This window comes from Arachis stenosperma, chromosome 7 (assembly GCF_014773155.1).
Source record: "Arachis stenosperma cultivar V10309 chromosome 7, arast.V10309.gnm1.PFL2, whole genome shotgun sequence".
In the NCBI taxonomy this organism is placed as follows: domain Eukaryota; kingdom Viridiplantae; phylum Streptophyta; class Magnoliopsida; order Fabales; family Fabaceae; genus Arachis; species Arachis stenosperma.
Genome location: NC_080383.1, coordinates 51,704,078 through 51,717,043, shown reverse-complemented (window position 1 = coordinate 51,717,043; position 12,966 = coordinate 51,704,078). Strand labels below are relative to the sequence as shown.

Genomic DNA, 12,966 nt, shown 5'->3' with positions numbered 1-12,966 from the left:
CATGAATTAGTTGCTATAATATGCGGTTAATAACTAGCTTTTTTTTTTACTTGCTATGTTATTAGATCATTCAACAAGTTAGTTCTTGATAGTTCATGTTTATTTTTTATTGTTGGTTTGTCATTGGAATCAACATTAAAGAACTATTTAATTTTTTTTAATTAATAATAATTTTTAAATTTAATATATTTAGATTAATCTAATTTTTGTTTTTTTAAAAGAGGTGAACAAATTTTAGTTAAAAAAATTAGAAGTTACAATTTTTTTAATTATTTTATATAATTTAATAAATAAATATATTTATTATTTAAATATAATATTATATTAATAAAGGATAAAATTGTCTATTATAAAACGTTAATTCATTTGATAAGTATTTCAAACATTGGAATTCAATTTAATTCTATAATTTTATTATTTTATTTCAAACACTAAAATTTAATTCAATTCTGACTAAAATTTAATTTTTTTTTAGATTTCAATTCAATTTTATACCATTAAAAATAAACTGTTTTTACACCCAAATCAAAGAACAAAGTGATAGTGAAATAATAAGGTTTCTTATACTCTCGTAACTATAAATACAAAACTTTGAAGACAGAAGATTAAGAAGTGTTACCAAAAAAAAGTAATTATATTATTCTAAATTCTCAGTTCTATATTTTCTTTTTAAATCATTTGCTTGGCTTTTCCTTTTAACTTCTGTTTTTTATGTTTTTTCTCTTCTCCCCATGATCAAAATACATATTTTCTTTTGAAATCCACTAGTCAGGATGATCACTCTTAACATTTAGATTATTATTGATATCCTGTCCATAATGTGTGTATTTAAGAACTTGCCTAGTTACACGGAATATTCTCTACTTTTTCTCCTCTAATAAAGATTCAAGATGACATTAAAACGCTACTTGAGGTGCGTGGTTCGTGGAAATATTTTCATTCCTAGGAATGTCTTTTTATATTGCAAACCAGACAACAACAAAAATCTCTCCCTAATTTTAAAAAAATAAAAAATAAAGCGATAGAAAACAAATTTTTATTATTTTTTACTATTTTTTTCTTTGAAAATTTTTAAAAGCAAGAAAGGACTTAAAGCTAACATTCCCAAGTTCATAATCCTAAGAATGTGAAAATACTGATGAACCACACATCCTATACCATTTCTAAGAGCTCAAACATGGTCCAAGGGTTCTTTCCCAGAGATATTTTCCCAAGATAAATTTTAACCGTGTATTCGTTGACATCTTGCTATTTGGCAACTCATTTGCTAGGGAGATAAATGAAACTTAGGGTAACATTTCAGTGTAATTGTTGATATGCATCTACCACATCAAGCAACCTTAGAATTTTGTCAACATCTTCTCCACCTTCCATCGGTAGTTCTCTTAAAAACGCGAGGCTGCTTCTGCGGAAAGGTGTCTGTCCAGTATGGATGCGCAATCAAATAATTCCACTGCCTGAAAATGGTAAGTTAGATTGATATCTCTCGGAATATTACAAACAAGAGAAATTCAAACAATGTGCTAGAAACGATGAAAACATTATCATAAGGTAGGTATAGGATATAGGCAAGGACGTATAAAAATAAAAATTAGAGAAAATTTCACTTCCCTAAGTGAAAGATGTTAAAATAACACTATTCTCTCCTCAATTTGTAAAATATACATTCATTTCACTTATAACTTTTAAAAAATCTCATTTTTAATTCATTTTAAATTTTTTGTCTCTAACGTTTTCGTCCTATTTAAATTCCTAATGTTTCAAAATTGTCTCAATTTTGTCCCGCCGTCAATTCTGTTAATGGATCCCTAACGGCAGGACAACATTGAGTCAATTTTGAAACATTAGGGACTTAAATAGAACGATTGAAATGTTAGGAACAACTTTGGAACTTACCCCAAACGTTGGGAACAAAAACTATGCTTTATTCAAATTTAAAATGGATTAAAGAGAAAGTTTTTTAAAAGTTATAAGAGAAATGAGTGTACATTTTACAAATAGAGAATAGAAGAGTGTCATTTTAGTATCTCTCAAAGAAGGAAAGTGTTATTTTCTCTAAAAATTATATCTATTGTGTTTGTTTCCCAATAAATTATTTTTTTGGATTTTAAGTTAAAATATAAAACTTACAATAATTATTTTGTTAAATTTGAGATTAAAAACATAATAAATAAATAAATAAATTCAATATAAAAGATAAATAGTGATAATGAACTTTGTGATATAACCAGGTAAATACTAAATTGAAACTTAACTTTAAATATAAATGAAATTTTTAATATTTTTTTTTAAATTATTTGAGATAAATATTATCTATCTACTAATATTCTTTGCAAGATTTGTTTATTTTAATATTTAAATGGTCTTGTCTTTTTCAAAGTTAGGAGTGAGACTCGAACCCGAGTCTTCTAAGTGAGGATGGAGAGACTATGTCATTTGAATTATAATTCTTCGGCATTTAAATGGTCTCGTTTGTAGAAACGATTTGGTCAAAAATGTTTAAACCGCAAATATTGTAACAAATGAACTCTGTAATCGAGTAGAAAATAAAGAATACATGAATAATAATTTAAATAGATATATACAAAAAGGGGAAAAAGTGAAAAACTTAGAAACTATTTTTTAACCAATATATTTTTTTCTTTCAGTTTTCTTTCTCTTCCTATATATCAATTCAAACTCTTAAGTCTTGCTTGTTCATTAGTTAGTTAGCTGATTATTGATAAAAATAAAAAATAATAACAATCATTTCCTAACAAAACTGTTAAGATTGACATTTAATCATATTGAAAATAAAAAGAAAAAATCATAAATTAATTTTTCATCATTTAAAATATACTTTTCATATACATTCTCAAATTTAGGGGGGTATATATATATATTCAATTTCAAATAGCAAATATATTATGCTAAAAATAAATTTTATCTACTATATAATTTTGGCTTCAACTACCAAAATTTTCTAAATCTGTCATTGGGTAGGATGGTAGTCAGGATACTAGGATGTAGTTGGGGTTCTAAGCGAGGTTGCGATGATTGCAGGGTGGTGGAAGGTGGTAGCAATGGGCTGAAGTGGGGTTGTAATAGTTGTGGCCTTGTGGGACTGAGATTCGAATGGTGGTGGCAGTGGTGGCTGTTGGGTGGTGGTGGTCGAGTGAGGTGTGTTGATGATGATGGAGGGAAAACAATGGCATGATGGTAATGGTGGTGGTGATTATATGTATAGAAGGATAAAATCTGAAAAAGAAATTGGTAACAATAAGGATAGAATTGAAACTAAATTTAAATAGGGTAAAATATATTATTTGTCTGTTAAGTTTGTCAAAGTTTCAAAAATACAACAAAATTTTATTTTGTTTTAATTTTGTCCCAAAAATTTTTGATTTATATCAAATGAATCCCAACTAAATTTTCAGGAAGTTTAAAATCAATTTAGCAATAATGCTTACAACTAGGTGCCAGTTACTTGTGGTCAGGGACAAATTATACTTTACAGTTTACACATTTAAATATTAGGGACAAAATTAAATCAAATTAAATATGAGGACTATTTTTAAATTTTTGAAAAATATTAAGAATAAAAAGTATACTTTATATTAGAAAAAATAGACAAAAGTACACCTGAATTTTCACACGGTGGACAGATGTACTCCTAAATTTTTTAACAAGTCATTTGCACACATAAATATAAAATTCCATTGTCAATTCTACCCTTCTGTGACCTGAATAAATTTTTCGGCAGTGGTGGAGGCCAGGTGGCACGGTATTGTATGATGTGGCCAATTTGAGGTGACACTGTAGAAAATAGAAATATTCATTATGAAATTTGTTGAAATAAATATAAGAAAAAGGAATAATGAAATCACTGTTCATCCTCTTCCTTCTCTAATCTCTTCGAACCATATGAACCCTAACACAGGAAATGATAACAACAATTTTTTAAACTCCAATCAGAAATCTGCAGGCCCAAATGGGAACACCAAAGCCAAAAAACTCCTTTCTCCAAATCAACTAATTTTGAGTTGCAGCCATTGTGCTAGTTCTACTTGCTGATTTTCTTCCACTACTTCCGATCAAGCTTGTTCAGATACTCCCATGCTCCAGTATTGATCCGTTGCAGTCTCAACATTACAGCATCAAATTCTTGAGTTGTGGTTGCTCGACAACACTCCCACACTGCCCCTTTGAGTTGTTTGTCCTTCCATCTCTTTGTGAAATTATTCCAAATATGCATATCACAGAAGCGATGATGAACTCCAGCATAACTTGTTGCATAGCTGGAATTAGACGTTGTTCAATTAATATGTGTAAATGCATACCTTTTGTTGGTCACTAATGAAGTTTCAACCATAAACCTTGTAGTTGTCCAAGTCATTGTATAAATGCTCCAAGAACTATTTCCAGTTATCTCTAGTTTCTGAATCCACCATGGCATAAGCAATTGGAAAAATCTGGTTGTTGGCATCTTAACCTATTGCAGTGAGTAGAAGTCCTCCATAGAAGCCCTTTAAGAATGTGCCATCAAGGCCAATGAAAGGTCTACACCCTGTGTTAGGGTTCATATGGTTCAAAGAAATTAGAGAAGGAAGAAGATGAACAATAATTTCACTATTTTCTTTTCTTGTATTTATTTCAACAAATTTCATAATGAATATTTCTATTTGCCACAGTGTCACCTCAAATTGGCCACATCATACAATACCGTGCCACCTGACCTCGACCACCGCCGGAAAATTTTCTCAGGCCACGGAAGGGTAGAATTGACAACGGAGTTTTATATTCATGTGTACAAATGACTCATTAAAAAATTCAGGAATACATCTGTCCACCGTGTGAAAATTCGAGTGTACTTTTGTCTATTTTTCCCTTATATTCGCAGCAAAGAACTCAAGCACTCAATCTAAGAGCCTAAGCATTTTCCATTACACTAAATTGATTCAACTGCTCCTTTTGTCTCTCTCAACATCTCTTATGAAATCAAAGCAATACCATCCCTTTCTGGCTTCTATTGATAAGTGAAGAACTCAGTTGTTTAGTATGCTTTGAGAATTTTGGGAACGTGTATCTTCTTCCACATACTTTCTATCGAGTATTTTATTGCACTTTCTTATTCTCTATATCAATATTTACTCGATTATTTTTATCATAATTCTGAAGACCAAAATTTATTGGTATTTCCATTTAACAAATAAATATTTGGAAGTTTTCAACAACATTTAAAAATCAAGATCAACCATAAGTTTTACCTCTTCAAATTGTCCACAAAATCTGAGCCCTCGGCGGTAGGTGAGGTGGAGCATACTGAAAGAATTTCTGAATCTGTATACTGCAGAAGCGACAAAGCAGCATAGTACTGGCGATGAGTCCTAAAATCATGAGAAGGAGAAGCATCAGCAATCATATACTAACAACAACAAAACCTTGTCGCATTAGAGGGGTTAACAAACAATTTCATTAAAGGAAAGGATTTTCACCAACTAGCATGGCTTTTCACAAAAATTCCAAGTTACCATCTGCAAGGAGCAATTTGAAACTGGTCAGTTGCAGTATCATATGTCTCTATTAACTTCCCATTCCAACTGGTATCTTCATAAGAAGCAGACACTCGTATTCTTCTGACAATTTCATCTGGGCATCTGGTACTTGTATGAAAACTTGCAGGGATGATATTTCCTGAAGTAGTCTCAACCTGAAATGGTGCATAGGAGTCAAGAAGTTAGAATCACATACTTTTGGTTTACAATGGACATGGAGAAGCATGATTTCCCAGACACAGGTGGAAATCTATGTGAGAGGATCTTTGTGTAAAATTGAGTGGGAATTCACATTTTCTCCAGCTGAGGACATGAAAAAAACAGGCACTTCATGTTTTGAGTATACAAGTAACTGTTTCAAAAGAATAGACCACAATCACCACATCATTATAACTAAAAAAAATTACTCGTGTTACTATAAGAAGTATTTATACTATGCTAGTGTGAATAAAAAATTGTCTCGCCCAACAAAAGAGTCCACGGATCCCATCATTAGTAACAACCTCAGCAGCTAGCCAATGCATTTAAGTAGTTGTACCACTGAAGTTTTAACCAATGCTATCATGCATTTTTAAATTGTCAAGATTGTTTTTATCCAACTGAAGAGAAAAAAAGTATGAATGAGTAGTATCAATCTTTTGAAAATATTAGGCCTCTTTATATTATCTGGAATTTTAAAATCACAAAAAAAAATATTACTATTGATGATTGATGATAACAGTACACATGCATGTATGTAAAGCTGGCGGAGAATAACCAGCTCCATATGCTTTATGGAAATAGTTATATGAAGCTAAATAAGAGGGTTATCAACTTAGCAGTTATCACATATCATTAGTGAAGTAGACGCCAAAAGAAGAATTAAAATCAGGAGTTGACCACAAATCCATTGAACAACGGGTAAGCATTTCCATTGGAATCCCTTCTGGTATTATGTCCAAGAACACAAATAGTCCGAATGTGAAACTTCTCCTCTCTTGCCCATAAAGTCTGAACAATTTTTGTGCACAAAGGAAAGGAATGATCACCGAATTCTGCTTGGGCTTCTGATTCAGTGCTAGCCTTGGCATGCTGTACAAAAAGTTCAATAGACAGCTTCAATTCTTGTGTTTCTGGTGGAAAAGTACATCATAAAAATTCACTAACAAAGGGTGAGGCCCATTCACACCTGCAGAGAAACTTCTTCAAAACCACCAATTATATGCACCTATATTCATTTCTGACTCAGATAGATGACATGATATAATTCACCATCGAAATTAGAAATCAAGATAAGGAAACATACATCGAACTCAGTGTCCAAGCCATCAACTAGTTGTGATAGCATTTGAGAGAGGCCCATTTCTACAATTTTTGGTGAATCCATATGAGCAACTGATGTCCTGCAGTGTTGAATTAAGATATACCAACATAAATTAAAACCATGGAGAACGAGTATACGTTGAACTTGATATGCAGTGGATTTATCATCTATAAATTAACCAATCCTTACTCCTTACATTCCATTCCTTCGGTTCCGAATAACAAGGCCAACACAAGTTGTTGCTTCATCAGTGCCAACAAACTAGGTTTACAGGAATAGGAGGAAATAAATTCAACAAACAGTAAGTTAAACAACGACAACAACAGTAATAAATGTAAAACTCAGCAGCATAAGCAATTGAAAGACAAATTGGCAACCATACTCCTGGATCTACTAACTACCACATTTTTTAGAAACAAAAGAATCAATTTCATTTAAAATGGCACTATATTTCATAGAAACTGAAGAATAAGATATCCTTAGTACAAGAAAGGGATATGCCAAAAAATAAATAAATAGAGCAAAACTCTTCAATCTCGCTGCATATCACAGACAGATATCCCTCTTAACAGACCATGTGTCTTGCACCAAGAAGATGCAAGACGTCTAATCCTTTCCTACAAAATTTGATTGCCCAAAATCCTTACATTAGACATGTGAGTGTTAATACACCAAACAGTGTCAGAAACAGCGCACTCCAATAAATATTTGGCATCCTTTCTTCTTCTAGAGCCAACAAATCTAATCAATGAAAACTTCGGATGAACCAACATTCATTAAATAAATAATACCAAAAAGTGAATTGCATGATAATTAGCCATAGAACAGTGCAAAAACAAATGGGCAGCTAACACTGAGCTAGCATTACACATGACGCACATAGGTTTATCAAGGTCAAGAAGAATCCTTTTCAAAGTGTGAGTTGGGAATTAAAAAAAGAAAAAAGAAAAAAGAAAAAACCAGAGGACTCGAGACCAAGATACCAAGATATTTCATTTGAAGAAGACAATGTGATGGGTTCAAGGTTATTAAATCTGTACAACATAAAAGCTCTAGGTTGGATTATCGTGGAGAGAAGATAAATGATAAAGGCATTGAAAGACTGAATAATAGGAGGAATCGCTCGTCAAATGGCCCTCCTAAAGGTTGATATGGGAGCTATTACCTACCTCTAAGGAGAGCAGAGTTTTAAAGGTAGAGTAACCTTAGGAAACGAATTACCAAGCACTAGAATTTTTCACTAGAATGAGTATCTTATGAAGCTGTGTGTGCGTGTGCATGTGCGTGTGCATGTATGTCACAAAATTGAGAGCAGAGTTCGTTAAAAAAAAATTCAGCAAGTATTGCTTAGAGATGTACAACTAGTGGACGGGAGAGAGAAGTATTTCAAATACTTAAAACAATGGCTTCAATTTGACAGGTGCAACAAACTGACAAAGAGAGGTGCATTCTTTGGTGCGGATAGAAAAGAATGTGGACATGTATGTATGAAACTCGTGATGGGTAAACAGTATCACATACCTCAACAACTGCAGGGTCAACAGTAGCATATTCTCTTTGGAATATATAAACCCATTTTGATCTTTCTAGAGTAGAGTCTTCAGACACTGAGAACTTCCTCTCGGGGATAGCTTTGAAAGAGTTCGAGGCTGATACCAAAATGGGATTTTCCAACAGAGCAAGTAGAATATCCTTTCCCTGTCAATTAGCAAGAATGTCAGACCTTAAGTATACGAATCACATGATTCTAAACTTATATTTTTAAAACGGCATGACAAACCCCATAATTTACAATCATGCAAGCAAGAATTGATGCAGAGTTGTTTATCTTTTAATTTTTTCCAATATACTTTTGTTTTGGTTATTTCTTATTTTCTGTGAGTGTTGTCCACTTGTAAAGGGTAGCTTTCCAATTTATCAACCATGAATGATATCAATTTTCCTCTATCTCATTTTCTCTCGAATTCTGGTTGAGTGTTTATCAAATCAAGTTCTTGTCTCTTTTATTCCTAGCCTTGCCGTGAGTCCATTGGATCCTTTAGGTTCCCTGAGATTCATTTTTTTTTCTTTAATCTAAGTTTTATATTGCCTGCATCAAGAACTCACAGGATCATGCATCGCTTTCTTTTCTTTTCTTTTCTTTTTCATTTTTTTCCTGGATGAAAAATAGAGACATTCATTGAATACATTGCTTGTGAAATAATAACTTGCCTTCTAGTTGTTAGAATATGTTAGCATTACTTATGTATCCTACATTTCAGTTCATAAACACGAATAGAGAAATGGGAAAACAACCAAAAGCCATATATCTCTCCTGAGTCCTGATCCCCACACCTCAATTTTACTTCCTTTGTTTTTTCTTCTGTCCTTTGTGCTAAGATGTTGAAACATTTGCTGATCACATTCTAACAAATGACATATATCCAAAAATAAAAGGAAAATAAAAAATTGTAGTGGCTTTTCAGTTTCTTAGGCAAAAAGGGTAAGTGGAAAAGAGGATGCGAGTGAAATCGTGTACCTGAGATGTTGAAGAATAACGAGGAGAGAATGGAAGCCCATCAACGAAGATCATGATTTGGGTCTTCTCTGATTCTCTCAAATATTCCAGTGATATAGTGGTGGCTGTAGCCTGTAGTCTGTAAGAATCTCAAACAAGAAACTTGGGCACTGTTGAAGCATCACGTTTTGAGTTTTCACTCCGGTCTTCCTTTTGGTAAACCATTTTTTTATTTTTTATTGTTATTTATTTGTTTTAGAGTAAAACATTTTTGTCCGTAACATTTCTCCGTTAAAAATCATCCTATTTAACTCTTTAATGGTTTACAATCGTCTTAGTATTGTTCTGTATCAGTAATATATTAACAGAATTAACAGGATGATAATATTGAGATAATTTTATAAAAAAAATTTAAATAAGACGAAAATGTAGAAATAAAAAGATACATTATTCTTAGAAAAATTATCAAATTAAATAAAATGATAGTAAATTTTGTAATACTCTACTACACAAAATCTTATGCTATAGTTGTAAATTAGAGGTGGTGAGGTACTACGACCCCTAAAAACGAAAAAGTACATAATATTTGAAAAATAATAATATATCTAAGAATATCGGAAGAATGATGACAGAACAACAACCGCATCGCACTCGCAAACGTCGACGCTATAAAGTTTCGGTACACAGAAACAAAAGAAATATATACAAGAGTTCAAAAGAAATGCATAGCAAATACTAGTCACGCCCCCGCGAAGACAAGAAGGCTAGAGAGTATAATACAACCTATTTCTCCATAATCAACCTTTAAGAGGAATATACAAGTATATATTCAAAAGTGGAGAATATAAATATAATAACCACAAAGTACAAAATGTAAAGGAGTCTTCACTTTTCATAGAGAGTTCGGCATGCTCAACGAGGTGCGCCATGTCTTGTATCTGAAAAACAAGATCCGACAACGAGTGAGAATCCGAAGATTTCCAATAGGGTAATAATTCTAAATAGAGACTATGTAAAAAGATATGAATCTGCTAGACAATTTTAAACTCCAATCATTCAAGGTTCAAACCTAGGGTCCTTTCTAAATCTAAACAGGAAAATCAGACTAAATCTCAACTAAATTAGGAATTTTAAATTCTCAACTCTATTCAGTAAAAGTCATCAGTCATAACCAGTCATCCTTTCTCTCTATGTCACAACTGTCCAAATTAAGTAATTCTATATCAAAATTCAATCCCAATGGTATCGATTTATTCTTAATGTTTAGTCTCAATTCGGAGCAAGTGGGACAAGTCACAACTTTTGCATCTACTCAGGGAGTTCAATCTCAACTCGGAGTCAGTGGGGCGAACCACAACCCTTGCATTTATCCAAGGAGCTAAAATATCAACCTGGAGCAAGTGGGACAAAGCCACAACCCTTGCGTGTACCCAGGCAACTCAACTATCAATCAAACTCATTTTCATAATCAATTATAATCAATACATCGCATCAATAACAAGCCGTAGCATCATCACCGCCATCATAAAGGATCTCTCAGTTGTTCAAACACATACAAACAATACAAAAAATACATAAATAGAGAGAACATATGGTGTAAGGTGAGGATCCCCCTTCTTTGTTCCTCCTAGTATTGTAAAATCGCCTCTAGCGAGATAGTGGGAGGTTATGATCCCCTCCTTTGTTCCTCCTGGACATATGAGAACGTACCTCCTGGGTAGACGCAAGGGTTGTGATTCGTCCCACTTGCTTCAGGTTGGTTAGTTGAGATTCTCTAGATAGATGCAAAGGTGCGGTTTGCCTCATTTGCTCCGAGATGAGAAGATTTAAGCTCCATCGGTAAAGGCAAGGGTGTGGTTCGCCCAACTTGCTCCAGGTTGAAGTGATTTTGAGCTTCTTGGGTAGATGCAGTGGTCGCCCCACTTGCTCTAGGATGGTATTTATGATTGATCTTAGTCTCCATGGACAAATACAGTGACTCGCCCCACAGGTTCCAAGTTGAGATTTGAGATTCCTTTGATCCAGTCGTGCGATGGATGATTGATTATTTATATATATCATATGCTTTGAGCTTTGCGTCACTGGGCCTGTACAGGGTTCGCTACTCGACATGTCGGATTTGGCTGGATAACTGACAGATGATATCATTGGACATAGGACAGACATGTATCATATGTATTTGTAGGATTTGTTTGAATATGCATTACTTTGGTTTGCCTAATTGCTTATATATGTCTATATGCTACATGATTTACATGTTGTATCTATTTCTTTAATTGTGCATTACTTGTATGCTTTGTATGTCTTTGCAACTGAGAGATCCCTCATGTTGGCAGAGGTGATACTGAGGGTAGTTTCATCAGTGATTAGGAGGTTTGGGTCGATAGAAGGTGAAGAGTTAGATTAGAAATAAAATCCCTTAGATAGAGTACCACATTTTTGGTTTAGTACGATCTTTAGGATTTGTATTCTGTCTTTTGGGTATGGTTGGGTTATATATATATATATATACTCTGGCCGGCCTTTGCTTAGCAGGTCGAGTTTGGAGCTTGCTATTTGTATCTTTGGCACTCTATATCATATATATCTTATACTTTTATACGCTGTTATCTGTTTCTTCTATGCTTTACGCTTTTCGAGTATGACGTTCTTGTCTGGTCTTGGTTTCACATGACTTTTTTCTTCAAGAGTCCTAGTTAAACTATTCTTCACATATATCTATGTACGAATTTTATTTTTGGAGGTCATAGCGCTTCACCACCTTTGATTTACATCCTAGGCATAAAACTCTGTGTGGTAAGGTGTTACAAGTGACGCAGCGAAAGTGGGTTGGACTCTCAATCTGGTAAAAAAGTATATAGCCTTTAAGTTCCAAGATTCGAATATAGATATTGAGATGAAACTAGAAAGATCCCTGTGATTGAACCTAAAATTGAATTTGAAACCTCTGTTATAATCCTTGGACCTCACCGAATGTGATTTGGAGAAGTTACTCTTTAAACAATGGAATTTATGATTCTTGAATATGAAATTAAAAGCATTGCATTGATACCTCGATGATTGGAACCTGATGATGACAAGTACGTGGTGACTTGATGGCCTTAGGACTGTTATGATGTGAAAGAAATATGGTTTAGGATGTGTTGTTAGTATATGTGAACGTAATTGATTTGAATTTATAGTTTGCTGCATCCAAAGGTCAGTAGAGAATTGAGGAATTAGGAGTTGAGGTAAAGAAGCACTATTCCCACCTATTTCCTTTTAGTGATTGAAATTTTGAAGGCAAAATTTTTATTAAGGTGGGTAGGATATAAAACTCAGGTAAATGATTAATAAATGAATTAAATAAGAGCAAAAATGGTATGAATTTAATATTTATAATTTAGGAAATGCTGTTGAGAATTTAATTTAGAAAATAAAATTGAGAGAAAAATATAGTCAATCGCAGAAAAACGCTTACCAGCATTAAAATTACCTATATTAGTTTAAATCTATCCAGTACTACGAGGGATTTTTTTTTAATAAATAAAATAAATGTGATAATTACCAAAATTTATATATATATATATATATATATATATATATATATATATATATCTTTATACTGTAAACGAGATAGATAGAAGACAAAG

The 12,966-nt window shown here is 32.9% G+C and overlaps 1 protein-coding gene across 5 annotated transcripts; it reads right to left on the bottom strand.

The window, feature by feature from the left end:
- Positions 1 to 1,069: 1,069 nt before the first annotated feature.
- Positions 1,070 to 9,533, bottom strand: LOC130942214 (protein N-terminal asparagine amidohydrolase). Of its 5 annotated transcripts, XR_009070835.1 has the most exons (10): positions 9,356 to 9,533; positions 8,359 to 8,535; positions 7,034 to 7,098; positions 6,820 to 6,916; positions 6,703 to 6,741; positions 6,414 to 6,605; positions 5,511 to 5,689; positions 5,247 to 5,366; positions 4,320 to 4,546; positions 3,553 to 4,207 (listed from the first exon to the last, which is right to left on the bottom strand). XR_009070835.1 is itself a non-coding variant. In XM_057870917.1 (9 exons), the coding sequence occupies exons 2-9, from the start codon at positions 8,385 to 8,387 to the stop codon at positions 1,352 to 1,354; spliced, it is 834 nt and encodes a 277-aa protein (XP_057726900.1). In that variant the 5' UTR covers positions 8,388 to 8,535; positions 9,356 to 9,533; the 3' UTR covers positions 1,070 to 1,351. The 5 variants fall into 5 exon arrangements, 4 of the variants coding, with proteins under 4 accessions (XP_057726900.1, XP_057726896.1, XP_057726897.1 ...); XM_057870917.1 differs by lacking the exons at positions 3,553 to 4,207; positions 4,320 to 4,546 and adding an exon at positions 1,070 to 1,457 and having other exon boundaries at positions 7,027 to 7,098; XM_057870913.1 differs by lacking the exons at positions 3,553 to 4,207; positions 4,320 to 4,546 and adding an exon at positions 1,070 to 1,457.
- Between the last annotated feature and the right edge of the window lie 3,433 nt (positions 9,534 to 12,966).